This window comes from Penicillium psychrosexuale (genome assembly GCF_028828465.1).
Source record: "Penicillium psychrosexuale strain IBT 29551 chromosome Unknown utg000004l, whole genome shotgun sequence".
In the NCBI taxonomy this organism is placed as follows: domain Eukaryota; kingdom Fungi; phylum Ascomycota; class Eurotiomycetes; order Eurotiales; family Aspergillaceae; genus Penicillium; species Penicillium psychrosexuale.
In genome coordinates, this window is record NW_026643189.1 from 1236270 (window position 1) to 1256928 (window position 20659).

At 47.8% G+C, this 20659-nt stretch overlaps 11 protein-coding genes across 11 annotated transcripts; 1 reads left to right on the forward strand and 10 right to left on the reverse strand.

The window, feature by feature from the left end:
- Positions 1–361: 361 nt before the first annotated feature.
- On the reverse strand, positions 362–1052 carry N7518_006265 (uncharacterized protein; the record flags this gene model as incomplete). The annotated part of the gene is made up of 2 exons (XM_057187192.1): positions 362–573; positions 659–1052. 2 exons carry the CDS (start codon positions 1050–1052, stop codon positions 362–364), a joined length of 606 nt encoding a protein of 201 aa, XP_057038895.1.
- Positions 1053–1747: 695 nt separating this feature from the next.
- N7518_006266 (uncharacterized protein) lies at positions 1748–3676 on the reverse strand (the record flags this gene model as incomplete). Its single annotated transcript, XM_057187193.1, has 6 exons — positions 1748–1778; positions 1829–2715; positions 2770–2965; positions 3013–3015; positions 3070–3463; positions 3529–3676. The coding sequence occupies 6 exons, from the start codon at positions 3674–3676 to the stop codon at positions 1748–1750; spliced, it is 1659 nt and encodes a 552-aa protein (XP_057038896.1).
- Positions 3677–5042: 1366 nt separating this feature from the next.
- On the reverse strand, positions 5043–5544 carry N7518_006267 (uncharacterized protein; the record flags this gene model as incomplete). Its single annotated transcript, XM_057187194.1, is given in 2 exon segments — positions 5043–5208; positions 5222–5544. The coding sequence occupies 2 exon segments, from the start codon at positions 5542–5544 to the stop codon at positions 5043–5045; spliced, it is 489 nt and encodes a 162-aa protein (XP_057038897.1).
- Positions 5545–6149: 605 nt separating this feature from the next.
- Positions 6150–7277, reverse strand: N7518_006268 (SDR family oxidoreductase; the record flags this gene model as incomplete). The annotated part of the gene is made up of 3 exons (XM_057187195.1): positions 6150–6914; positions 6974–7211; positions 7258–7277. The coding sequence occupies 3 exons, from the start codon at positions 7275–7277 to the stop codon at positions 6150–6152; spliced, it is 1023 nt and encodes a 340-aa protein (XP_057038898.1).
- Positions 7278–7557: 280 nt separating this feature from the next.
- Positions 7558–9228, reverse strand: N7518_006269 (putative aromatic-L-amino-acid decarboxylase; the record flags this gene model as incomplete). Its single annotated transcript, XM_057187196.1, has 3 exons — positions 7558–8119; positions 8179–9109; positions 9180–9228. 3 exons carry the CDS (start codon positions 9226–9228, stop codon positions 7558–7560), a joined length of 1542 nt encoding a protein of 513 aa, XP_057038899.1.
- Positions 9229–9491: 263 nt separating this feature from the next.
- Positions 9492–10043, reverse strand: N7518_006270 (cupin domain-containing protein; the record flags this gene model as incomplete). The annotated part of the gene is made up of 1 exon (XM_057187197.1): positions 9492–10043. The coding sequence occupies one exon, from the start codon at positions 10041–10043 to the stop codon at positions 9492–9494; it is 552 nt and encodes a 183-aa protein (XP_057038900.1).
- Positions 10044–10425: 382 nt separating this feature from the next.
- Positions 10426–11013, reverse strand: N7518_006271 (cupin domain-containing protein; the record flags this gene model as incomplete). Its single annotated transcript, XM_057187198.1, has 1 exon — positions 10426–11013. One exon carries the CDS (start codon positions 11011–11013, stop codon positions 10426–10428), a length of 588 nt encoding a protein of 195 aa, XP_057038901.1.
- A 503-nt stretch (positions 11014–11516) lies between these two features.
- N7518_006272 (uncharacterized protein) lies at positions 11517–12185 on the reverse strand (the record flags this gene model as incomplete). Its single annotated transcript, XM_057187199.1, has 1 exon — positions 11517–12185. One exon carries the CDS (start codon positions 12183–12185, stop codon positions 11517–11519), a length of 669 nt encoding a protein of 222 aa, XP_057038902.1.
- A 2916-nt stretch (positions 12186–15101) lies between these two features.
- N7518_006273 (uncharacterized protein) lies at positions 15102–16070 on the reverse strand (the record flags this gene model as incomplete). Its single annotated transcript, XM_057187200.1, has 1 exon — positions 15102–16070. The coding sequence occupies one exon, from the start codon at positions 16068–16070 to the stop codon at positions 15102–15104; it is 969 nt and encodes a 322-aa protein (XP_057038903.1).
- Positions 16071–16381: 311 nt separating this feature from the next.
- Positions 16382–18565, reverse strand: N7518_006274 (Zn(II)2Cys6 transcription factor; the record flags this gene model as incomplete). Its single annotated transcript, XM_057187201.1, has 2 exons — positions 16382–17462; positions 17514–18565. 2 exons carry the CDS (start codon positions 18563–18565, stop codon positions 16382–16384), a joined length of 2133 nt encoding a protein of 710 aa, XP_057038904.1.
- Positions 18566–18858: 293 nt separating this feature from the next.
- Positions 18859–20354, forward strand: N7518_006275 (MCT family MFS transporter; the record flags this gene model as incomplete). The annotated part of the gene is made up of 5 exons (XM_057187202.1): positions 18859–18893; positions 18950–19166; positions 19223–19999; positions 20050–20147; positions 20201–20354. The coding sequence occupies 5 exons, from the start codon at positions 18859–18861 to the stop codon at positions 20352–20354; spliced, it is 1281 nt and encodes a 426-aa protein (XP_057038905.1).
- Positions 20355–20659: the final 305 nt, after the last annotated feature.

The following is a 20659-nucleotide window of genomic DNA, read 5'->3' on the forward strand; positions in this document are numbered from 1 at the left end:
AAAGGGCTATTTTTAATGTGATATGTGTGTGATAGAGCTTTCGGCCGGGGAGTACGGAGTATTTTTGTGAGAGGGGTCGAGATGTCTTTTTTATGGATTGAGAACTCTGTCTTTGGATCTAGTAGGATGAAATAGTACCGGATAGAGCTATAGATAGAACTGTTGAATGGATATAATCATATCGGCATTGTCTACGCACGAAAGAAGATACAGAGTTATGACCGAAAGTCCTCGATTTCATTTTGATTGCCCTTTCTCTATATTGTATAATTCGAACAGCCACATCTCCACCACGAAGTATGGAGTAACCCGTCTATCATACCACCAGTACTCCGTATACTCAGCCGATGACACAGCAAATCTATCCTCGAGCCATCGCAACCACCTCACCGGGACTAGCGGGGTCACTGCGATCCACAAACCCATGTTTCGCATACAGCGGAACACCAGCCTTACTAGCATCGATATACGCCGCCACGCCTTCCCGATCCGCAATTTCACAACCCCATCGAACCAGCATAGCGCCAGCCCCGCGACGACGGTAGTCGGGATGCGTACCGAGCATATCAAGGTCTACTCCGTACCAGCGTCAACAAACAGTCCCCCAGCAGAACAAAACAAGCGGCTAACTAGTTAGCTCTCGAGTGATCTAACTCACAGTAATGCTTCCGATCACCCATCACCCGCCTGCGCTCGCTCTCCAGCCCCCCAAAGAACGTATCGCAAACCTGCCCAGGCATGTCCCCGTGCCAAGGCGGGAACCGATCCCCGCGCTCGTCGGGCATGGCCAGGTCCCATTTCGCGTATGCGACTATCCGCGCCTTCCCTTGCGTGTCTGTGGTGTTGGGGTCGACGATCTTGATGTATTTGTGGTACGGCTTTGTGAGCATGTCGGTGCGGTTGGCTTCAGTGAACCATTCGCGTGTCCCTGGTGTGTCGGGGAATAGGCGGCGCATGCCGGGGTCGTTGAACGCGGTGAACCATAGGTCTGTAATGGCCGGGAGGTCTTCGACTGTCGCGGGTTCTAGGACTAGAGGATTTGGGGTAGACATTTTGGCCTTTTTTGTTTGCGAGTTGGTTGTTGGGACTTGTCGCGGGGTAGTTTTGGGTCGACTGCAGGCTAGCGGTCAATGCTACGTTGATTTGGAATAGTCGGGCTAGTATTAGTTAACTATTATTTGAAGTCTGAGTCAGACATATATTAAAGAGATACATGACTAGACTAGAACGGAATCTTTGCTCATGGTCTCTTCTATGTATATGCAGGTCTAAATTTTGAGTACATCAAATAAAAGAGACAGCCTAGGGTCACCCAGGTATATTTAATTCCAATGGCATAAAAGAGTTCCCTTCTCATAGAAAGACGAGGTAGTTGGAAAGAATCACCGTATTCTCTCATATATTGCAGTTTCGTTTCGAATCAGCTTGGCGGGAGTCGTGCGACCGACCAACACGACCTAGATTTGAAAGATGAGAAGTTGAGCAGATAGGATTATTCAAGGGTCATCCGGGCATGTTTCATACTGATATCCACTTCCCAAATGGCGCTTTGTCAACGGGTGGCTTGGGCTTGGATTTCCGGGAGACGAAGGGGATATAGTAAATTTTGATTTCAGTTTCATGGGTTTATCTACAATTCATATTTACATTGAATGAATAATAACAAGAAGATTGAGGGATAGACGTAAGAATCGCCCAGCCCAGGTTCAAACAGATCGTCCAGAGGGAGTGCCCTTAAGACAAAGTCTCAAGTGAGCGGTAAAAGATATGCGCCGACACTATACGAATATTAGCAATTGCATCTCCACGAGTTATAAAGTGCACATACGAAATAGCCGCAAAGCAGGCACACAAGATAGCGCCCTCCAAATAATTAGTCTTTCCCTTGAGCACGATGAAATCGACCAAAATAACAGCCCCGATCAGAGTGACCATCTCAAACTTGTCAAAATGCAAGGTCATGGGCTTGTCGAGAGCCCAGCCAATAAGCACCATAGCCGGCGAAACCAAGAGACCGATTTGAATGGCCGATCCCAGGGCAACACTGATGGCAAGGTCCATTTGGTTTTTCGAGGCCACGACAACCGCAGTAACATTTTCGGCAACATTTCCGGCGATAGGAATGATGATCAAACCGACGAATGATTCACCGAGGACGCCCTGTTCGTTGAGCGTTGAGAAGCTCGAGGAGAAGTATTCGGCGCATATGGCGATGAGAACGGTTGATAGGGCGAGGAGGGTGACGGATATCGTTCGGTTGGACTTGATCACGTAGCGGTCGCAGCGACATGGTCCATAGTCTCGCATAGGTGGTGCCGTTTGTCTGGGGAGGCTCCTTCCTTCAGATGCCGTGTGTCGGTGGAGAGTCGTTCTTCCTTCAGAAGGTTCGTTGTGAAACAGGGGCATTGCTGCTGCCGTTTGTGCGTCGACTGAGCATGACCGTGATCGCACCTCTTGCATCTCTAGCTGGCGGATATGTCTGCTTGTTGCGCTTTCGACCGTGGTGGGACGCGATTCGAGGTCGTCTGTATATAGGGGATCGGTTGGGCGCGGCATTTGGAGCCGCGTGGAGTGGAACAAGTGAGCGTGTGATTTGAACTGGAAGAAAAGGTATAAGAAATATGTGAGGAGAAGAATGATGGACACCCCCCTGCTGAAGGATAATGACATATGATCAGCAGAAGTGACGCTCTTGACGCTGCCATAGAAAGCGGTCTATGTTCAGCATTAGTATTGGAAGCAATCGGGATACTTGGAACATCGCCTTACGGGAATCATAAGGCAAGAGATGGTGAGATTGAGAAGTCCCACAAATGACTGGGTCAGATCAGTGTTATATGTCACATCAATCGTCGAGATACAGCCTGCTATGATTGCAGACCCGAGGACGAGCAGAAGGTTCACAAGGATGGAGCCGAGGAGTGATGATTGAACTACTTTAATGTTGTTTTTCAACAAAGCAGTGCTATAAAGATTAGTTTTGGCTCCGCCAACTTATCATATGAAACTTACACACTATATGATAGTCAGTATATATTGAAAATAAGTGAGTTCCACATTGAGACTCACAAAATAATAAGCTCCGCTAGATTCCCTATCGTGATGTTGAGGAGAGCGCCAGCGGTCTCACCCAAATCCTTGGATATCCTCTCGGTGGCTTCTGTGAGTGTGATCGACAGCGGCACAATCGCAAGGAGGTTCCATATGAATATCACAAGCGCCGGGCTTTTGGTATTAGAGAGAATGATTGCCGATGCGGCGAAGGCACCGGAGAAGACGATCCTCGGCCTGAGAATCTGTTTTGTCTGTTGTTTGAATATGGAGAAGGAATTGCAGGGTCTGCCATGATGGGGCCACCCAGACAACGTGTCGTCATTGGGGATCTGTGTTTTGTGTCGAAGAAAGCTTTTTACTTTATGGAAGATGTCGTCGGAGATTGAATTCGTGGAGGCCTCGGCTGGTCCTTGATAACGATAAGAAGTCCATGTCAGCTTGGACGCCGGCAATTGGAGGATAATCCAAACTCACTGTTCATTTCATATTGACAAGGATAGGAGCCACTAGACCGGGGCTCAGATTCGAAGGAAGTATTCAGGGCGTGCTCGTCACTTGAGCTTTCAGCGAAGGTATTGATGTCATGAAGGTTCTTATCGTTGGAACCATTCACTGTGGTCATCATGGAAGAGCCCTGAAAAAGAAAAGATTAAAACCGATATATAAATGCCAAAATGGAGGGCGGAATGGCCATCTGAATGTGAAAACGAGAGATTGAAAATGAGCGTGATATATGGATTGGTCCGGGAATTGATTATCGGCGAGATGATCGCGGCACAACCCCTTTTTCCTTGTGGCACACTGGTCTTAACCACTTGCGAGTTAGCGTCGCTTGGCTTCAATATAATTCGTTCTGATTCCTCCTTATGCAGCGCACAGTGGATTGTGTGGGGGGTTGTATACCGCCTACCTACCGCCTACCATAGATGCACTGCAGAATACAGAAGAATGACCTATCTCATGGTTATTGGCCAGTGAAAGGTATGTATAGAAAGGTTGATAGATCATATCGTCCGAATCCGTCCCTTTTCTAATATTGACCACGAATTGATAGCAGACATGCTATTTTAAGACCGGCAGTACCGGCAGAATCTACGAGTGTCAGACCCCTGCGAGAAGCCCCACTACACGATGATCAGTCACGTGAGAGGGGGCTAAAGGTGCCAAAAGGGGGAAGACAAAGCTGTTATGGCGACAGAAAGTGTGTGGAGAAAACAAGGCTGGGAGATACTTGATGATCGGTTTCTAGTGGGCGTGGGATGCAATAATCCCCGCAGAGATTGACGTAGCGCGCTGATAACCTTCCAAGGTGGGAATAGTAGACCCATACGAGGCGTTACGATTACGAGTGGAAAAGGGGCTCAGCCTTCCAAGGCTGTCCTTGGGTCATGTATGATGATATAAAACTGGACATCGGAAACATCGTCAAGAGGAATGGTCCGTTTGATTCCGCATATCTTCTTAACATGCGTGCTTTTCCCCAAGCCAGCAGCAGCAGAAGACATAATAATTTTGCCAAGCAATTAAAACACTGCCCGCGTGTTGGTGGGCTTGGCACGATTAATCAGGATTTTGTTGATATATCATGTTTCACTTAGGGCTTAAGGGACCTACTAACTATGGTATAGAGTGTATCTACTGACCCTGAGAATGCAATTGGCACATATCCATGGATGTGTTCTAATCAATCTTTGATTTGTTCCTGAACAATCACCAAGACTCTCCTTTCAACGATTAATATTTAGCGAGGGAAACATCGATGTATCATGTTGCAAGTTCAGCCATCTAGGCTAAGCACGGTAACAAAGCGAACACTCATTTCATTCTAGCGAAGATATAAGCGTGGAAGATATCAGCACTGTACGCGGTCATGGGATGTATCGAAACATCAAATTCAGGTTGGAATAACCTCCGATCTGTATCCTGCAACTCGAATCCGCGTTCGCGATGGCAGCAAGCACACTCAACAGTACAATGTCCCCATCCTTTCATCCGATCGGAATCTGGGGGACGTTCGCAGCATTTGCATTGTCTGCCACAGCAACCGCCTCGTTTCGCACAATCCTGACGTAGCCATTTACTTCGCAGATGCCACCCGGCTTTTTCTCGTGAAGATAGATATGCATCTTTGGCGAATCCCGGTCTGCCTCTAGACTCGGCGACATACATATTTCTTTCAAGGCGCCAATATTCTTTGTCCAGACGGACCAGTTCGTCGGTCAACTTGTGTAGCTGCTTTTGGTCGTCTGCCATTGATTTAACCTGAACTTTTTGGATCTCTTCCTTCAAGAATAACTCGCGCTGGGTAGTTGCGCATAGCTGCATTTCCGTTTCGATGGCAGATTGCGCCCAGCCATACGCTTTATCGGCGTGCCAATCCAAGTTGTGACACCGTCGACGAATCTTTTGAGAAAGTCTCCACACACCAGATGTCCCTATTGGCTTTTCCACATGGAAAGCCAACTTCTGAGCCTGTTCGGGGGACATCATCGTGCCTTATCATATTTTCGAGAAGACCAATAAGACCTACAGCAGTTATTAGGTAGGTCAGACATTTTACATCATGCATCATCATAGATCTCGATACCAAGCCCATCTAGGAACTAATCTGGGGAAAACCCTGGAATCTGAGTGCAGTTGGGAAACCTACCTGATCTACTCCGTATTGTCTTTTATATCGCCGTAACTGGTGATTCGGTCAATTTTGCGCCTGGCCCATGCTCCATCGGATTCGCATCCACTTAACATGTGGACTTCTAAGTGGATCCTCGTTTTATATTTGAGAATTGAATGCTCTCGCTCATGGGGTAGACTCCGACCGGTAAACCCAGTCGCTCAACGCCCGGTCCCACTAGGTCTCTCTTTGTTTGGAAGAGCGATTCATTTGCCTATCAGCAAGGGTATAGTTATCGACACAAGAATGTAGTCGGGCACTTAGGCAAGTCTTTGTAGTCTTTTAGTAGTCTTCTTATATTTTATCTTTTCAGACGTCTCTTTAGATGTCTTCTCTATTTCAATTCCCTGGACTCACTGTTCGCAGGGGCATATCTATACATGGCTCTTTTCGCTGCCTTTGTCTAACACTTAGGAGATACTTACGTTGCGAGTTCCCGCATCTGTCCAACCAAATCGACCACAGTCTCCTTAAAGGGCCGATATTTCACCCCCAACTCCCGAGCTGCAGTCTCCGCATCAAACCCATAAGAGGCACTCGGCTTTTCACCCGTCTTGTAATTCGTAGTCACAACATCCTTCGCCCATTCGAATTCATCGCGTATGATATCTGCAGCATATTCGTAAGAAAACGTCTCCGGCGAAGCAACCACAAACCGCTTCCCACCGGCTTCGGGCGTAAGCAAAGCCTGAACATGCACCTCAGCGAGGTCGCGAACATCAATCCAACCGGGCCGTGTCTCAGGAAGTGGATCTGCACCAGCGGCCACACCCCAGAGCACCGTATTTGATTCGTTGAGCTGCTGCACCGTCGACACGGGGTGCACGACTGGACCGAAAACCATGGGAGGACAGAGCGTCACCAGGTCGAACTTTGTTTTTTGGTCCTTGACAAACTCCCACGCTGCGAGCTCGGCGAACTTCTTCGACCCACGGTATGCAGTCACAGCAGTGGATTTCGGATCGATGGCCTCCTCGTATGTCAGAGGGTTCCAGTTCGCGGCTGTGTATGTGAATCCTAGCGCGGGAGTGCTGCTCGGGTTGATCACTGCGGAGACGGAGGATGTCAGGACAAGGCGCTGGACTTTTGATCCTGGCTTGGCAGAGGCCGAAAGGATCGACTTGACTCCGTTGATAGCGGGTAGAATTAATTCCTGCTCGTTGTTGGTGGTGTCGTAGAATAAGGGCTGTGGAACTTATTAGTTCTTTGTATTGATCAGAAGCAGAATTATTGTGAGGTGCCTACGCTTGCTACATGGATGACTGCGTCAATGCCATCCATTACAGAATCGAAGACCCCGATCTGAGTGAAGTCTTCTACGACGACGAAATCAAGCTTTGAAGCGTACTGCGGACGTGCAGCTTTCATTTGATCCCCCTTTTGCTTTGATCTTGTTGAGCCTCGGACTGAGAATCCGCGAGCCAGTAGATTGTCAACGACATGGGCGCCGATGAACCCTGTGGCGCCAGTGACAAGGACATATCTGTGATCATGAGCACTGATCAGTAGTTAAGAACAGACCAACTTACGAGGGCTTTTGAGAAGACATTCTTATAGGATGTAGGTGTAGTTAGAGGGTAAATGAACATCGACAAGTGTCTTCTGGGAATGACTTTATTGTAGTATGTAGTGCATCCCGCGTGGGGGGAAATAAGATCTCAAGATCTATCCACATCAATTCCACATTACTGTTAGTGTGGGGGGAGCAAGATAAGGCTGGAAATATAGTCGGTAGGTTCAACAGAGAAGAGTATTTTATTGTTCTAATTCAGTGGTTATATGGTCTAGATATGCGTCTATAGGGGACATCATCTATATCTACTACATCATCACTTCCAACTCTCCTTCAGCACCTCCTTTGTTGTACGGACGATAATATCATAGGCATTACGGACATACTTCTGTTCAGCCAGAGCGTTTCCACTAATCACCCGTATAACACAGACGCCATCAACGACTGTAGAGGTGATGAAGATTTTACCTTCCGCGTTGACCATCTCGGAGACTTTCTTGGTCAGACTGTCAGCAACTTCATCTTTGGCCACGCGACCAGACGATTCACTAGCCCCGCCAGATGGATTCTTGACGCGGAAGACAGTCAAGCCAAAGGCTGGCTTCGTGACAATCTCAAATATATCAGACCGACCGCGCACCCAGCCAGCAAAAAGGTCACCAAATCCGATTGTCTTGCGGATGTGCGATTTCATGCCGTTGAGACCATAGCTCCGAATCACGAACCAAATCTTCAATGCGCGGAATCTGCGACCGAGAGAAATAGACCAGTTCCGGTAGTCAATTACGGTTCCCATATCCGAGTACGGGTTGCGCAGATATGCTGGTGTGACATCCAAGGCGTTCGTCAGATCCAAGCGATTCCGGACAAAGAGGACGCTGGGAATGTTAGACCAAAAGTGCAAATTTACCCACAGACACTTGGAGGAAAAGCTTACCTAGCATCAAAGTTGACTAGCAGCCACTTGTGCATGTTCGTGTTGAAGCTGTCAACACCCTCCGCAAAGTCCTTCGCAATGTACTTCCACTCATCCGCCACGAGCGCCGCACCGGCATAGGCGGCATCAATATGCACCCAGATACGCTGCCACGCCGGCTTTTCTTGTAGAACTGCCTTGATCTCTGCAAAGTGGTCCACGCTGCAGGTGTTTGTTGTGCCAAGGGTCATAGTGAGGTGGTACGGGATAAGCCCGTCCTTATCACACTTCTCAAGAAGCTCACGGAGACGAGGTCCGGTCATTTCCATGTTATCCTCCAGCCGCGTGGGCACGCTGCGGAAGCGAGTGCCCGCAATCAAAGCACCCTTAGCAGCGCTGCTGTGGGTTTGATCACTGGCAATGGCGACCAGCTTAGCTTGGACATCGAATTTACGGTCCTCGTACTCTGGTGTACCCTCCCTCAGGCCCTCTGCAAGAACAAGCTCTCGCACACGCCTCTCCCGTGCGGCGACAATAATAGTCGCAATAGCATCACTCGCACTGTTTTGGATCACACCGCCGCCGTGGGTCTCCGATGTACTTCTGAAACACTCGGGTAGTGCCAGAGCTTTCGCGACCCAGTCCATGACAATTGTCTCCATCTCCGTACATGCTGGCGAGCACAACCAGTTGAACGCAGGGGCGGTGAATGTGGCAGAGTACATCTCACCCAGAATGCTGGGGTATGTCACGCAGGCGGGGAAGTATGCCATGAAATTGGGAGACTGCCAATGGGTCAAGCCGGGTTTGATCTTGGTGTCAACATCTTTCTGGATTTGTGCCCAGTCCTCTGGCTCGTCAGGAGGGTTCTCTGGGATCAGAGGGCGAAGGTATCCGGGCTCGACGGCGGGCAGGACTCGGAGCTCAGGTACGCTGTCGAAGTATTTGATGACTGCACAAAAGCTCGGTTAGATTTAACATTATCGAGCCCGAAGATTGCACAAATTTAGGACGGCTCGTACTATCATCAATGGCAGAGTGTGCTGCGGCCTTGAACTGATCGTGATCCATGCTGCGCGTCAACTAGATCTGCGACGCGGGGTATCTAGAGCTGTAAATGCGGCAATTGGCGGCACAGTAGAACACAGTATGGGGAGAAAGATGTAGAATGAAAGTACAAGTAGAATATGTGATATTGAGGCCACAGCGAATGTTCCAAGGCAAATGTGGGAAAAGCAAACATGGAAGAAAAGGCGCGGGGAGGCCTGGAATTAATTCCGTCGGAAGTTTCATTCCGTGTTCCGAGCTCTCGGATCCAAATCCACTCTCATAGCTCAATCTTCCTCTTCCTTGGGATCATAAATGTCGCCCGCAGGTGTCTTCTCTAGCCTCTTTCCATCCTCAGTCACAATCTCCTTGCTAGGAATAACCACCACAAAAACCCGAGCAACATCCTTGCCTCGATTTACCCATTCGTGGTTTGCACCGCGGCAGACAATGACATCGTGTTGATTTAGGATCTTCTCTTCGCCTCCGTCTGTGATAAATCCGACGGTACCTGACAACACCACAGCGTAATCCAAGCTCAGTGTCCGATGGAACCAGCCTGCGTCTGCCGGGGGTAGATCAAGGATGCGACAGGAAGGACCCTTGGTGTCAGCCAGTGGGACAAGGGTTTTATGCGGATCAGAGAGCTCGCGCATATTGTCCACTGGGAAGCCGCGCGACCGATGAATTTGGATAACCCCGAACCCAGAGTCAGGCCCCGGGGTTGAGAATGCCGGAGCAGATGTGGGATCGTATGGCGTCAGAATTTCGTCGGAAGAGAAATACGCCTTTCCCCGGGCATCGTGGCCTGCGATAATGCGACGGATTGGAGCGTCCATGGTAAGAAAAAGAAATCTCTGGGATGAGTAGTGGGCAAGAGGGATTGTGATAGTCTTTGAAGCGAGAAGCGAACATGGCAGTTGAAAAAGATAGCAAGTGTTAGTGAGCTTATATACCTTATGGACTGAGTAAATAGCTGATTAATTAATGGAATACAGATGAACATTACCAAGCACTTCCACGATGTCGATCGTTACTCATAGGTTTGGTATGTAGTTATGCGCTGCTTCGATTTAAAATCATGGGATTGATAAGATGGGGGCCGAAAATCTATGAGGCTGCAACGAGAAAGCTTCCAGTTCGACTGCTGGCAGAATAATAGGAATCTAGGTCGTGTGCATAGTGTTTCAAGAGAAAAACTTCGCTGTTGTTTACCTAGGCTCATTTGGAATTTCCCTGATCGCCTTCCTCGTTGTCCGGTTTGTCAAATCCTTCATCATATACCTCCTCTTTCAGCTCCTTCCCTTGGACACTCAACTTCTCCATTGGTAGATACACAAATAACATGCGACACCATTTGGTATCACTCCGGTTTCGGAAGGAATGTGCAGTACCCCTTTGGATGCTCACATCGCCACGATGCAAATGTCGACTCGAACCTGAGTCCAGTATGAGATCAACATCCCCCTCAATTATCACACCATAGTCGACGCTCACTGTCCGATGCATCGGCGTTGCCTTTCCCGGACGGAGGTCAATCAGACGGAAAACAGTTCCGTTATCGACTGTGGCTCCAGGAGGTTGGTGTAGGAACTCGTCGTACATGGCGATGTCCGCCTCAGCGTCAACCGAGGCTGGCATGCTGGTAGTAGCGTACAGCAAAGCAATCTCGCCATCTTCCCCGGTCGGTGTCGACGGGAGGTAGTCGGGGACTTGCGCATGGGAAAGAAATATTGATTCGCCGTCGTTGCTGTGGGTGGTGATGTAGCGGCGGATATAGGGAAGCGGGTTTTTCTCGTAAGGGGACATAATGAGCTGATAGAGATGGTATCTGAGGAAGAAAAAAGTGATATCAGGTCAGCGACTCATCAAAAGTCGCGAGCCTTAAGTTGGAAATATACCCTTGACGAAATGCTGTCACATCATGGTGGCATCATTTTATAGATCAATGCCCAAGTAGGCTTAAGCATAGTTCTGTTCCAAGGTTGAGCAAAAATCAATCTAAAGTCTGCTTATTCCCTCGAGCACTTTCTTGACAATTGCATTCATTTAACCCCAACTTCGGCAAAGGTCGCAAAGGTCTGCTAGTTCCGTACCGTATACATGAGGAGTCTCATTTATAGCACGCGACCATGCTTCAATAATTAACTGTAAGAAAGCCTGGATCTGAAGGTTATATTCTGTTAAAACATGCTCTGTAGTAAAAGATATGATCATTTACACTAAACTCCGAACCATGCCTTGTTGACAAGCACACGTAGCATCTTCATTAAGCAGATTTATCGTTATCGTCATCATCATCATCATCCTCCTCATTCAAAATCCACCGTAAAAGGATCGGTCGATTCTTCAGCAAAGCACAAATAGTATTCACGTTGCTCTGCCGAGTTCTCTTCCCATGGGAGGAGGAGCTTCCTAAGGCCTGCGTGCACTAGCTTTTGGAAATCTTCGGGGTCCATATACGTCCTTATCAAGATTACTTGATAGTAGCTGACCGGCAGGAGTTTGGCGCAGGCGTCAGAAATTTGCTGGCCGGCTTCTTCAAGCTTTTCAGCCCAGAAGATTGCGTCCTCAAGATCAGATTGTCGCTTGCTGGTCCCGTTTTCATCTTCCTGCCGAAGATATGAACACCGCACTTTGGCTGCTAACGCAAAGTCCGGCTTTAGGAAACGGATGCCCTGGATGGATTCAAAGGCCTCGGCTTGCTTAACCTCGTCATATGAGAACGTTTCGACAACGGTGGTCAGAATATCAATTGGAACCGATTCATGATGTAACTTTCCCTCCACCAACTTGAAGCCGCCGAAATTTTTGAGATCGTGTAGAATTGCCGGATCGCGGATCAGAATATCGACATCTTGTGTGACTCGGCCGTGGCCTTGCATGTTGGCGGCAGCGCCGCCTACGAGAATAAAGCTTGTGGGAATGACATCGCGCAAAGCGTTGACGCACGCAGTAATCTTCGCTGCGTCGGTGGACATAGCAACTGTATATTGATTAGCAGAGGTTCAACTAGAGACACCATGCTCCACAGGGCCAAACCTGGGTATGGCGAAGAAACAGTGTCGCGATAAGAGGACAGAAGAGGGTGTTACGCGCCGGGTCTTTATGAAAAAGAGTGCATTCTAAGTAGAATATTGAACATGAGGGGGGAAGGAAAGGAAAGGAATAGGAATCAGGACTATTGTGGGTTTTGTACCCTTGCAAACCAGGCATATCTCTTATGCTCGCTTACTGTTTAGGAAGGAATGACTTCCACCGAGAAGGAAGGAACCAACGAGCCTAGATCGTAACAGAGGGAAGAAGAAGAGGGAGAAGAGGAAATGCGGGGTGAGTACTAGTGATCTCGACGGCCTAAGGCCTCCAGATAATCGTTGCAGAGCAAAGCGACTGATTCCAACTTCTAATGCTACGCAAAGCCCCTCTCTTACTGGCTTATTCTCCCTAGTACCGCCTTCACAATTAGGCTGCCATGTAAGGCAGTAGGTACCTACAATTTTTATGCAAACTACTAATAAAATTTAGTCCCTTTTATCATATAATTATTAACTGCTTCATCAACTGCTTTATCGTTAACTACTTTAGCAACTACTTAAGCAACTGCTTGAACAACTGCTTGAACAGCTGCTTGCACAACTGCTTGAGAAACTACTTGAGAAGCTGCTCTAGTTAGTTAGTTAGTACGGAGTAGTTAGTTAGTTAACTGCTTTAACTAACTAGGTAGTAACTACGGAGTAGTTATATAGCACGTAATAGAAAGTATCGTCTAGCCAGGTTAGGCCTAGTCTATATTTATTCTGCCAAAGTTAGCCGATGAGATTTCACCGCATTAATTCCATGGGAGAAAACAACCGTCACGTGATATGCACACGAGGTTATGATTTAACTGCTTCGCTTCGCTCCGATATATGCCACATAAAATATTTAACGCCAACAGTAGGTGATTGCATAAGGAGGAACTGGCAACCCGTGGACTAAGCTCAACCCTATTCCAGGATTGGAGTCGGCAATCACGTCATCCGACATGTAATGGTCACGTGACCTAAGTGCCCCTGTAGATTAGTTGAGGTACTCTCAGTCCATCAGTTAGCATCAATCCAACTGTATGTGCTGCATCCTTCCTGCCTCCTCCGCTGGCAAATTCCAACGAGCTCAAAGCTCTCCACAATCCCGTTTCCAATATCTTCCACACCAGATATGACAAATGGCTGATTACGTCGCCGATCGACCTCTTCAAGAAACCTCGTCATGGCCCCTTTATCACGTATCGGAATCTCTCGAGGAGCACAGAATCAGACACTGTATCACCGGCGATGCTATTATTGGGATTCTCGGCTATCCCTTAGTCATTTGCGAATTTTATCTTGCGGTTGCAGACGAACAACTTGAAGATGCCCGCTCTGTCGTTCTTCAGCAAGGATTCCAAGCATCCCCAGTCCGCGATATATATGTGGATAAGGATGCTAGGGTTTCCCCTCTAGGCTGGCCAGGATACAGACTGGTGATGCCTTGCGCATCCGTCTTCCCGGGGGTTATGCTTGTTCCCGCGAGCTTCTGGCATATGGATCTCTCAGAATCGAGTCTATCGACGAACACATTCCTACATGATTCTACACGATGCCGATTTCCAAAGCGGCTATTTTATTTGGATGGTAAGCGTCATAGCATGGATGCCTCTTTCAACTTTGTCTTGGCTTCAGTCTTTGTTAGTCCTGGTCGTGTACTGATCTTCTCATAAAATCCTAGCTCTGATCGATGTTATTGTCGAAAACGCATTGAACCCGGGCGGCAACCAACGCATATCGAGGTATTTTAAAATGCAGTATCACTATCTAGTCGGCTGCATCCCTCCGGATATTCTTCTCAGTCTGCCGCCGGAGGACAAATTCTTTGTGGACTTATATGGTAAACCGCTTCCACCAAAAACCCGGAAAAGAGTCTCCTTAAATCGGCAGCGGATTCGACAGGGTCTGATGAATGTTGAAGAGGCATGGAAGTCAATCCCCATAAAAGCTCTACGGTTTGAAGAGATAGAGATACACCGTAAAGCTCTGAATTCCCGGTAATTTATGTTTCATTTCCTAATTTAGGGAATTTCAATTTAGCCTATATTTAATTGGCTGTTATTAATTCCTATTAGATTAAGAGAATAAACTAGAGATGTGGGCTTCTTTCTATATAGCCTGATTGTCCCTTTGCCCTTTCTTAGTCTTTTATTGCCATATGAATATAGCATATCTCTTAAGATTGCTAGCACAGAATCGCCCAACATGCCTCCTAGTGTCAACAGTGGTAACTAGGAGCCCGGTGCGCCACAGACACCGCGCCCTACTCAGGATGACCTCACAATCGCCAGCAGGATATTACCCCAGATGACGAGACCTAGTAAGTACCCCTTCCAGATACATTTAGTTTAATAGCTAATGATAACACAAGCTGCCCCGCCAGAGGAACCCGGCCAACACAATGTTGGGGCCCCCCTGAAAATCCCTGTTGAGCAGGCCAACGGTGCAGATCTTGGTCACTGATATACGAGCAATTATAGATCTACATCTCCCAGCAAGTGTATTACTTGTAAAAATAGCTACCTAGGCTGCAAGTCAGCAATGTAATGTGTTTATCCACTGACCATTTGCTGTTAGTAATGTGGGGCGGATGAAACTCAGCTCTCTTGTAAGTGAAAGTTCGTGTACTCAATACTAGTATATTCTTTGTTCTCCCACACACCACACTTTCTAGACAAACCAGTACGCACTATGAATCTGAACCCCTAAAAGCATTTCAGGAAGCAAGAAATCTCAAATCTGTTCAAATCGTGTATGGGATCGACCGCGCCGAGTACGGACACGGTGCGGCGTTCTATGAGCCCTTCGCTATTTTCTACCCAAATTTGTCGTTCAAATGTCCTGCTGCCCATCCGACACCATCTCGTCCTTCATGCTACTGGCAAATTTCTCAATGCACTCATCAAGGCTAGGACCACCCCCAAAAATGTCAGAGTCCCTCTTAGCAGCAACTGCTTCCTTCCAGAGATCGTTCAACTCCTCTCCCCACCCAAGTGCATCAGCTAATTGACGAACACCGTCGTCGCAACTCCCGAGGATGCACACATCCTCGTTTCGATCACCTAGATCTCCTGCTTTTTCATTGTTGATCAAAACCCGAGGAACCCCCTCTTCCACTTTCGTTGGCAGAGTAGAGCAAGGTGGCACACGTAAACTAGTTCCCATAACAAGCATCAAGTCCGCCTCGCGGATCTTCCACCACATTCCATCAAATCCATCAAACCCAGTCAGATATTGCCCAAAGAATACAATATCTGGCTTGACCGGACCGTTACACCTGTAACAACGGGGTACTTCACCAGCGAGAATCGCTTTGTCCACGAGATCGTCGGGATATGGTGGCCGCTTGCACCTAATGCAATGTTGACTCTTCCAGTTTCCATGAGCCCAGTAAATCTTGTCAGGAGGAACCCCTGCATCTTCCTCAAGCTCATCGAAATTCTGAGTGATAACAAGATGAAGCAGATTCTTTTTCGCTAGCAGTGCCAGGAACACATGGGTGACAGTCGGTTTGAAATTTCCCGGGTGAAGTGCCCGGGCCAATGTGTAGAATAGCTGAGGCTTTGCCCAGAAATACCGAGCATCAAATATCGCCTCTTTGCAAGGGAGTTGCAGTGGAGCGAGCTTATCATAAAGGCCTGTGTTTGGAGTTCTGAAATCTGGGATCCCGGCGCTGGTACTGATACCAGCGCCAGCCAAGACGACAATCTGTGTGGCTTTTCCAGTCTGGATGAGGTCGACGATTGATTGAATGTCAGGTTTCATACTGGCCTCTGTATGATGGGGGGTTTCGTCAGACATATCTTCGAGCTTGGCTATTGTGGATGATGGTTGGAAGTAAATGAGTGTTTTGATTTTGGAGCATCAAAAAAGCATCAAAGAAGCATCAAAGAAGATGGCTTTTGATGGAAAATAAAACCATGGGTTGTATTGTGTTAGCTGGCTAGGAGAGAGAGAAGAAGGAAGATCAAACAAGGTAGAAGTAGGGAGCAGGTCCTATCAACCTAGGGCAGAAACAGTCTGAACAGGTTTCTATCTGCCTTAGGTTTCTGTAAATCATAAATATCATGTGTTCATTATTTAATCAGCCTGATAGGAGAGATTATCTCTTATTACTCGCTGGGCAAAGTAACATTTGTCAACTCAGTGAGCAAGTCTGTCCAGTCTGGTGCATTGAGCTCAACATTAGCGCTGCTCTCTAGCATCTCCGCCCATATGTCTTCGAGAGGCAACGGACTAAGCAATGCATCTTGTGAAGGGTACATTGTCGATTGAACGTTGGGAATTTCTGGAGGAAATGTGATGCTCTTGGAACCCAACGAAACAGGCGTGGGGATATCCGGCTGCGAGGCGTTGGCTGTTGTGGGATTTGGATTCGAAGATGCAGAAAGCTCCTGTAAGTCGCGAGAGCTTACTCTTCTTTCGTGTTTCCAATGCCTCCGCAAGATCTCCATCATGGCTTTGATTCCTTCACGTGCCATGGGAGAATATTGTTGTGCCCGACTGAGCATTCGACAAGCGTCGAGTACTTCCTCTTTTCGCTTCTCAGCCAGAATATCATCCCAGTTGAAACACACATCTATCAGAAGAATGGCTGCTGCCATGAAAACGTGGTGCATGACTGCCCATATAATCGAGCTGTGCGGTGTGAACACAGGCTCTTCCTCATCCATAATGCGTTTCAGTTCGAGCACCTTGCGCGCAGACTGAAGGGATACAATATGCGAATAGGAATATTTGGAGTCCTTTGCTCCACGCACGAAGTAGTGGCGATGCAAGCGACAGAACCGCGAATGATAGCCCTGTTGTACCAGCGCTCGCTGCCATGCAAGAGTTGGTCGCTCACGATAGACCGCCGAAAATTCACGTTGGGATGCTTGATCATAGCGAAAGAAACTGGGAATCTCAGCGCGTACCTTGTGGAGCTTTTGATCTAGCTCAAGTATCTTCTCGTAGGGTGCCTCTTGCCCATGGAAATGGTAGTATGACGTTTCATCCACTATTTGACGACACACAACAGCCAACTTCAATCGACATAGACTGTATGACATTGCGGTCGGAGTAGATAGAGGAACACCGTGTTCGTTACGGTCGATTTCCTCATCCTCAATATTGAGAGGCTCATTTACAACCATATGCTTAGGTTGGATCGAGTACGTCCACTCTTGGGGTCCACTCAAGAAGCCTATTAACCTTCAGATATCATCAGTCATAGTACCGGCAAGGTCTTTGTTAAGAACGTACCAGTCGTATGTTGCCAAGTCCCACCACAGCCGTCGTTTGAGTTCAACATTCGTTTTATCAAATCCATTGGCTAAGCGTTCGGTAACAACCCGAGGACAGTCCACAGTATGAAGCCCCATACTAGTGGCTTGACTCACAAATGACCTATGCACAAATAACGGACTGACGGAGGAAGGCAAGTTCATGTTGGACAGATGATGACCAATGATCATAGTCGCTTGCAGTCCTTCGAGGCTGGGATAAGGGATATAATTGCTCTGGATCAATGCAGCGCCTGCCAAAAATGTACTCTCCTGACTGAATTGTTCTGCGTGCTCGGATGACTCTATCAGGAGTTGGTAATACAGGGCGGCAGCAGTGATACTGAACAGTAGAGAAGTATGCGCCAAGTTGATAGACTCATTTCGCTCAACATGCTCGTAAATCGTCTCAATTTGTCGTTCCACGCGACTGGGGATGATGACATGATACTGGAAGTCAAGGTATTTACAATAATACCGAAATAGACTCAGCGCTTCTGCCAGCGGTGGCAAATACGATTGCAGATGAATGGTCGCCGGATTCTCGCGAGAGGCGAGCCGTTCGCACATCGGAGCAAATCGATCACCAGGTGTGGTATTTTGCTGTGAAGGCGAGCGCTCGGGTTCCCGCTGGGAGATCTCCGCCCTCAGCGTAGCAGGGACCGCACTAGGGATACGGTGTCCCATAACGATTGTCTCAAGCCAATCGGCCGTCAAAAGGGGTTCATTTCCATTGCGACTGTGTGTCTCCGTGTCCTGTCGTGGAGTCCACTGCAAGGTCCGAGGTGGCTCAGATACGCGATCGTCCAACATGGGCCTCTGATCTGTTTGGCTCATGGGTCGCACAGGGGTTGTCCCCGAGGCGTAGCTGCCATAGCTGCACTCCAGTTTACGCGCAGAACAGCTACTACATGGAAGCTCTCTGTCGCACTTCAGCTTCTTCTTTCGACAGGACTCGCAGGAAACGGGGTCTTGTCGAGACTGTCTTTTCGGGCCTGGGGTGACGACTCCAGAACCCTGTCTTCGTTTCATGTTTAAATCTCCCGAAAACAGTTTAATGGTGGTTTAACCAGCGAGAGCAGAGAAACAGCGTGTTGTTCGCATAGGAGACAGCTTGTAGGTGTTGGCCGGAGACTCCGCGGATTCTCCGAGACGCTAAACCATATCAGTCAATTCTGCCTCCGGGGCATCTAGACAGTAGCCCGGAGACTCCGAGCGTGATTCTTTATTTTTCAGATGTAATTAAGGAGTCAAATTTCTTATAAAGGTCATGGTATTCCGTAGAGATTTTGCTTCAAACTAGAGCCAATTTCATTTCCGCCAAAATGTCACCGAAGAATAGTCCTCCAACTGAATATACGTAAGTCAAATATACTTCAAGCTACGATATATGTATCCGACCACTAACTCTTCTAGGCCCCGAGCATGGCTAGTTATATTAGGCGCCTTCACTTGTACCTTTTGCACCGTGGGATTTATGAACTCGTTCGGTATCTTCCAGGAGTACTACACAAAAAACCAGCTATCCTCAACCTCGACATCTACCATCGCATGGATCGGAGCTGTGTCAATATTCTTTTTGTTTGCTATATCTGTCGTGGCGGGAGCAATGCTTGATATCTTTGGACCAACGGTAAACATACGCTTCCTGAATCGTTGAGAAAAAAAACTCATACTTCCTTTGAACAGTTCATGGTATATGTTGGTTCATTCGGGTGTGTTTTTGCAATTATGATGACTTCACTATGCCAGAAGTTCTATCAATTCCTCCTCGCTCAGGGTATTCTGCTAGGTATTTCCATGGCTATGGTGACATGGCCGATGCTCGCACTGGTCGGACAATATATAAAAGTGAAGCGTGCTGCCGCGATGGGGATCGTGCTTGCGGGTTCATCGCTCGGTGGAGTTATCTGGCCCGTTGCAATCGACAGACTGATCAATAAGCCCAAGATTGGGTTTCCCTGGACCATGCGAATCGTCGGATTTATCATGATTCCTTGCTTTATCTTCTCTTGTGCAGTTGCCAAATCTCCGAATACCCCTACAATCAATCTGGAAAGTCGTGATTCAAACCAGAAAAGTGACGAAGATACCACCGAGCAAAAGGATAAGCCGCAAAGTCACAAGGCGGAAGCCATGGCCCTTTTTCGAAAACCATCGCTGCAGCTACTGTGCCTCGCCATGTTTATCACATACTTTGGCATGTTCTCGCCGTTTTTCTACACGACTTCCTACGCGGTTGAGAAAGGATTCTCGACATCCCTGGCATTCTATACTGTTTCCATTGTGAACGGGGCTTCATTCTTCGGTCGAGTCCTCCCTGGAATCGTTGCCGACAGGTACGGAAAATTCAACTGTTGCATCATAGCAACTATATCTGCAGGGGTTATTGCATTGTGCTGGACTAAAGTGACATCTGTGGCCGGTCTGGTAATTTGGTCCGCTACATATGGCTTTGCATCTGGAGTGAGTTATCCTCGAATGGTATAAACTTCGAATACTGACTAGATTTGTAGGGCATTTTATCCCTCCAGCAAGCTTGTGCCGCCCAGGTTGCTACTTCTACCACTCTTGGCTTGGCAATTGGGACTGTGTCGGGTGCCACAGCTCTATCGTATGACCCCCATTTCTTGAAATGATGATGTAGGATGCTGACTGGAACTGCAGTGCTATGGCAAATGTGCCCATCAGTGGTGCTCTACTTGAGAAGTACGGGTACCTTTCCCTGTCAGTATTTTCAGGAGTATCCTTGCTACTAGGTGGCTTGCTTTTGATTGCTGCACGTCTGGTACAGAACAGAGAGCTTCGAGCTATCGTGTAATGCTTGGCCATTGGGGTGAATTTGAAGAAGTCAAGCTGATAGAAGATGGGAAAATCGATCAAAGTCCAAAGACGGCTGGGAACGGATACTGATAGAAGAGGATTTGACGGAAAATCGTGCAGCATATTCTACTATTAGACTATAACAAAAACCAATCATGTTTAAGGCCTAAATGAGCCATAACTATCCCACTCTGGCATGCATCAAAAAAAATAAAGAGCAAAAAATAATGGTCCCAGAGGGGGTCGAACCCTCGACATCTGCGTTATTAGCACAGCGCTCTAACCAACTGAGCTATGGAACCG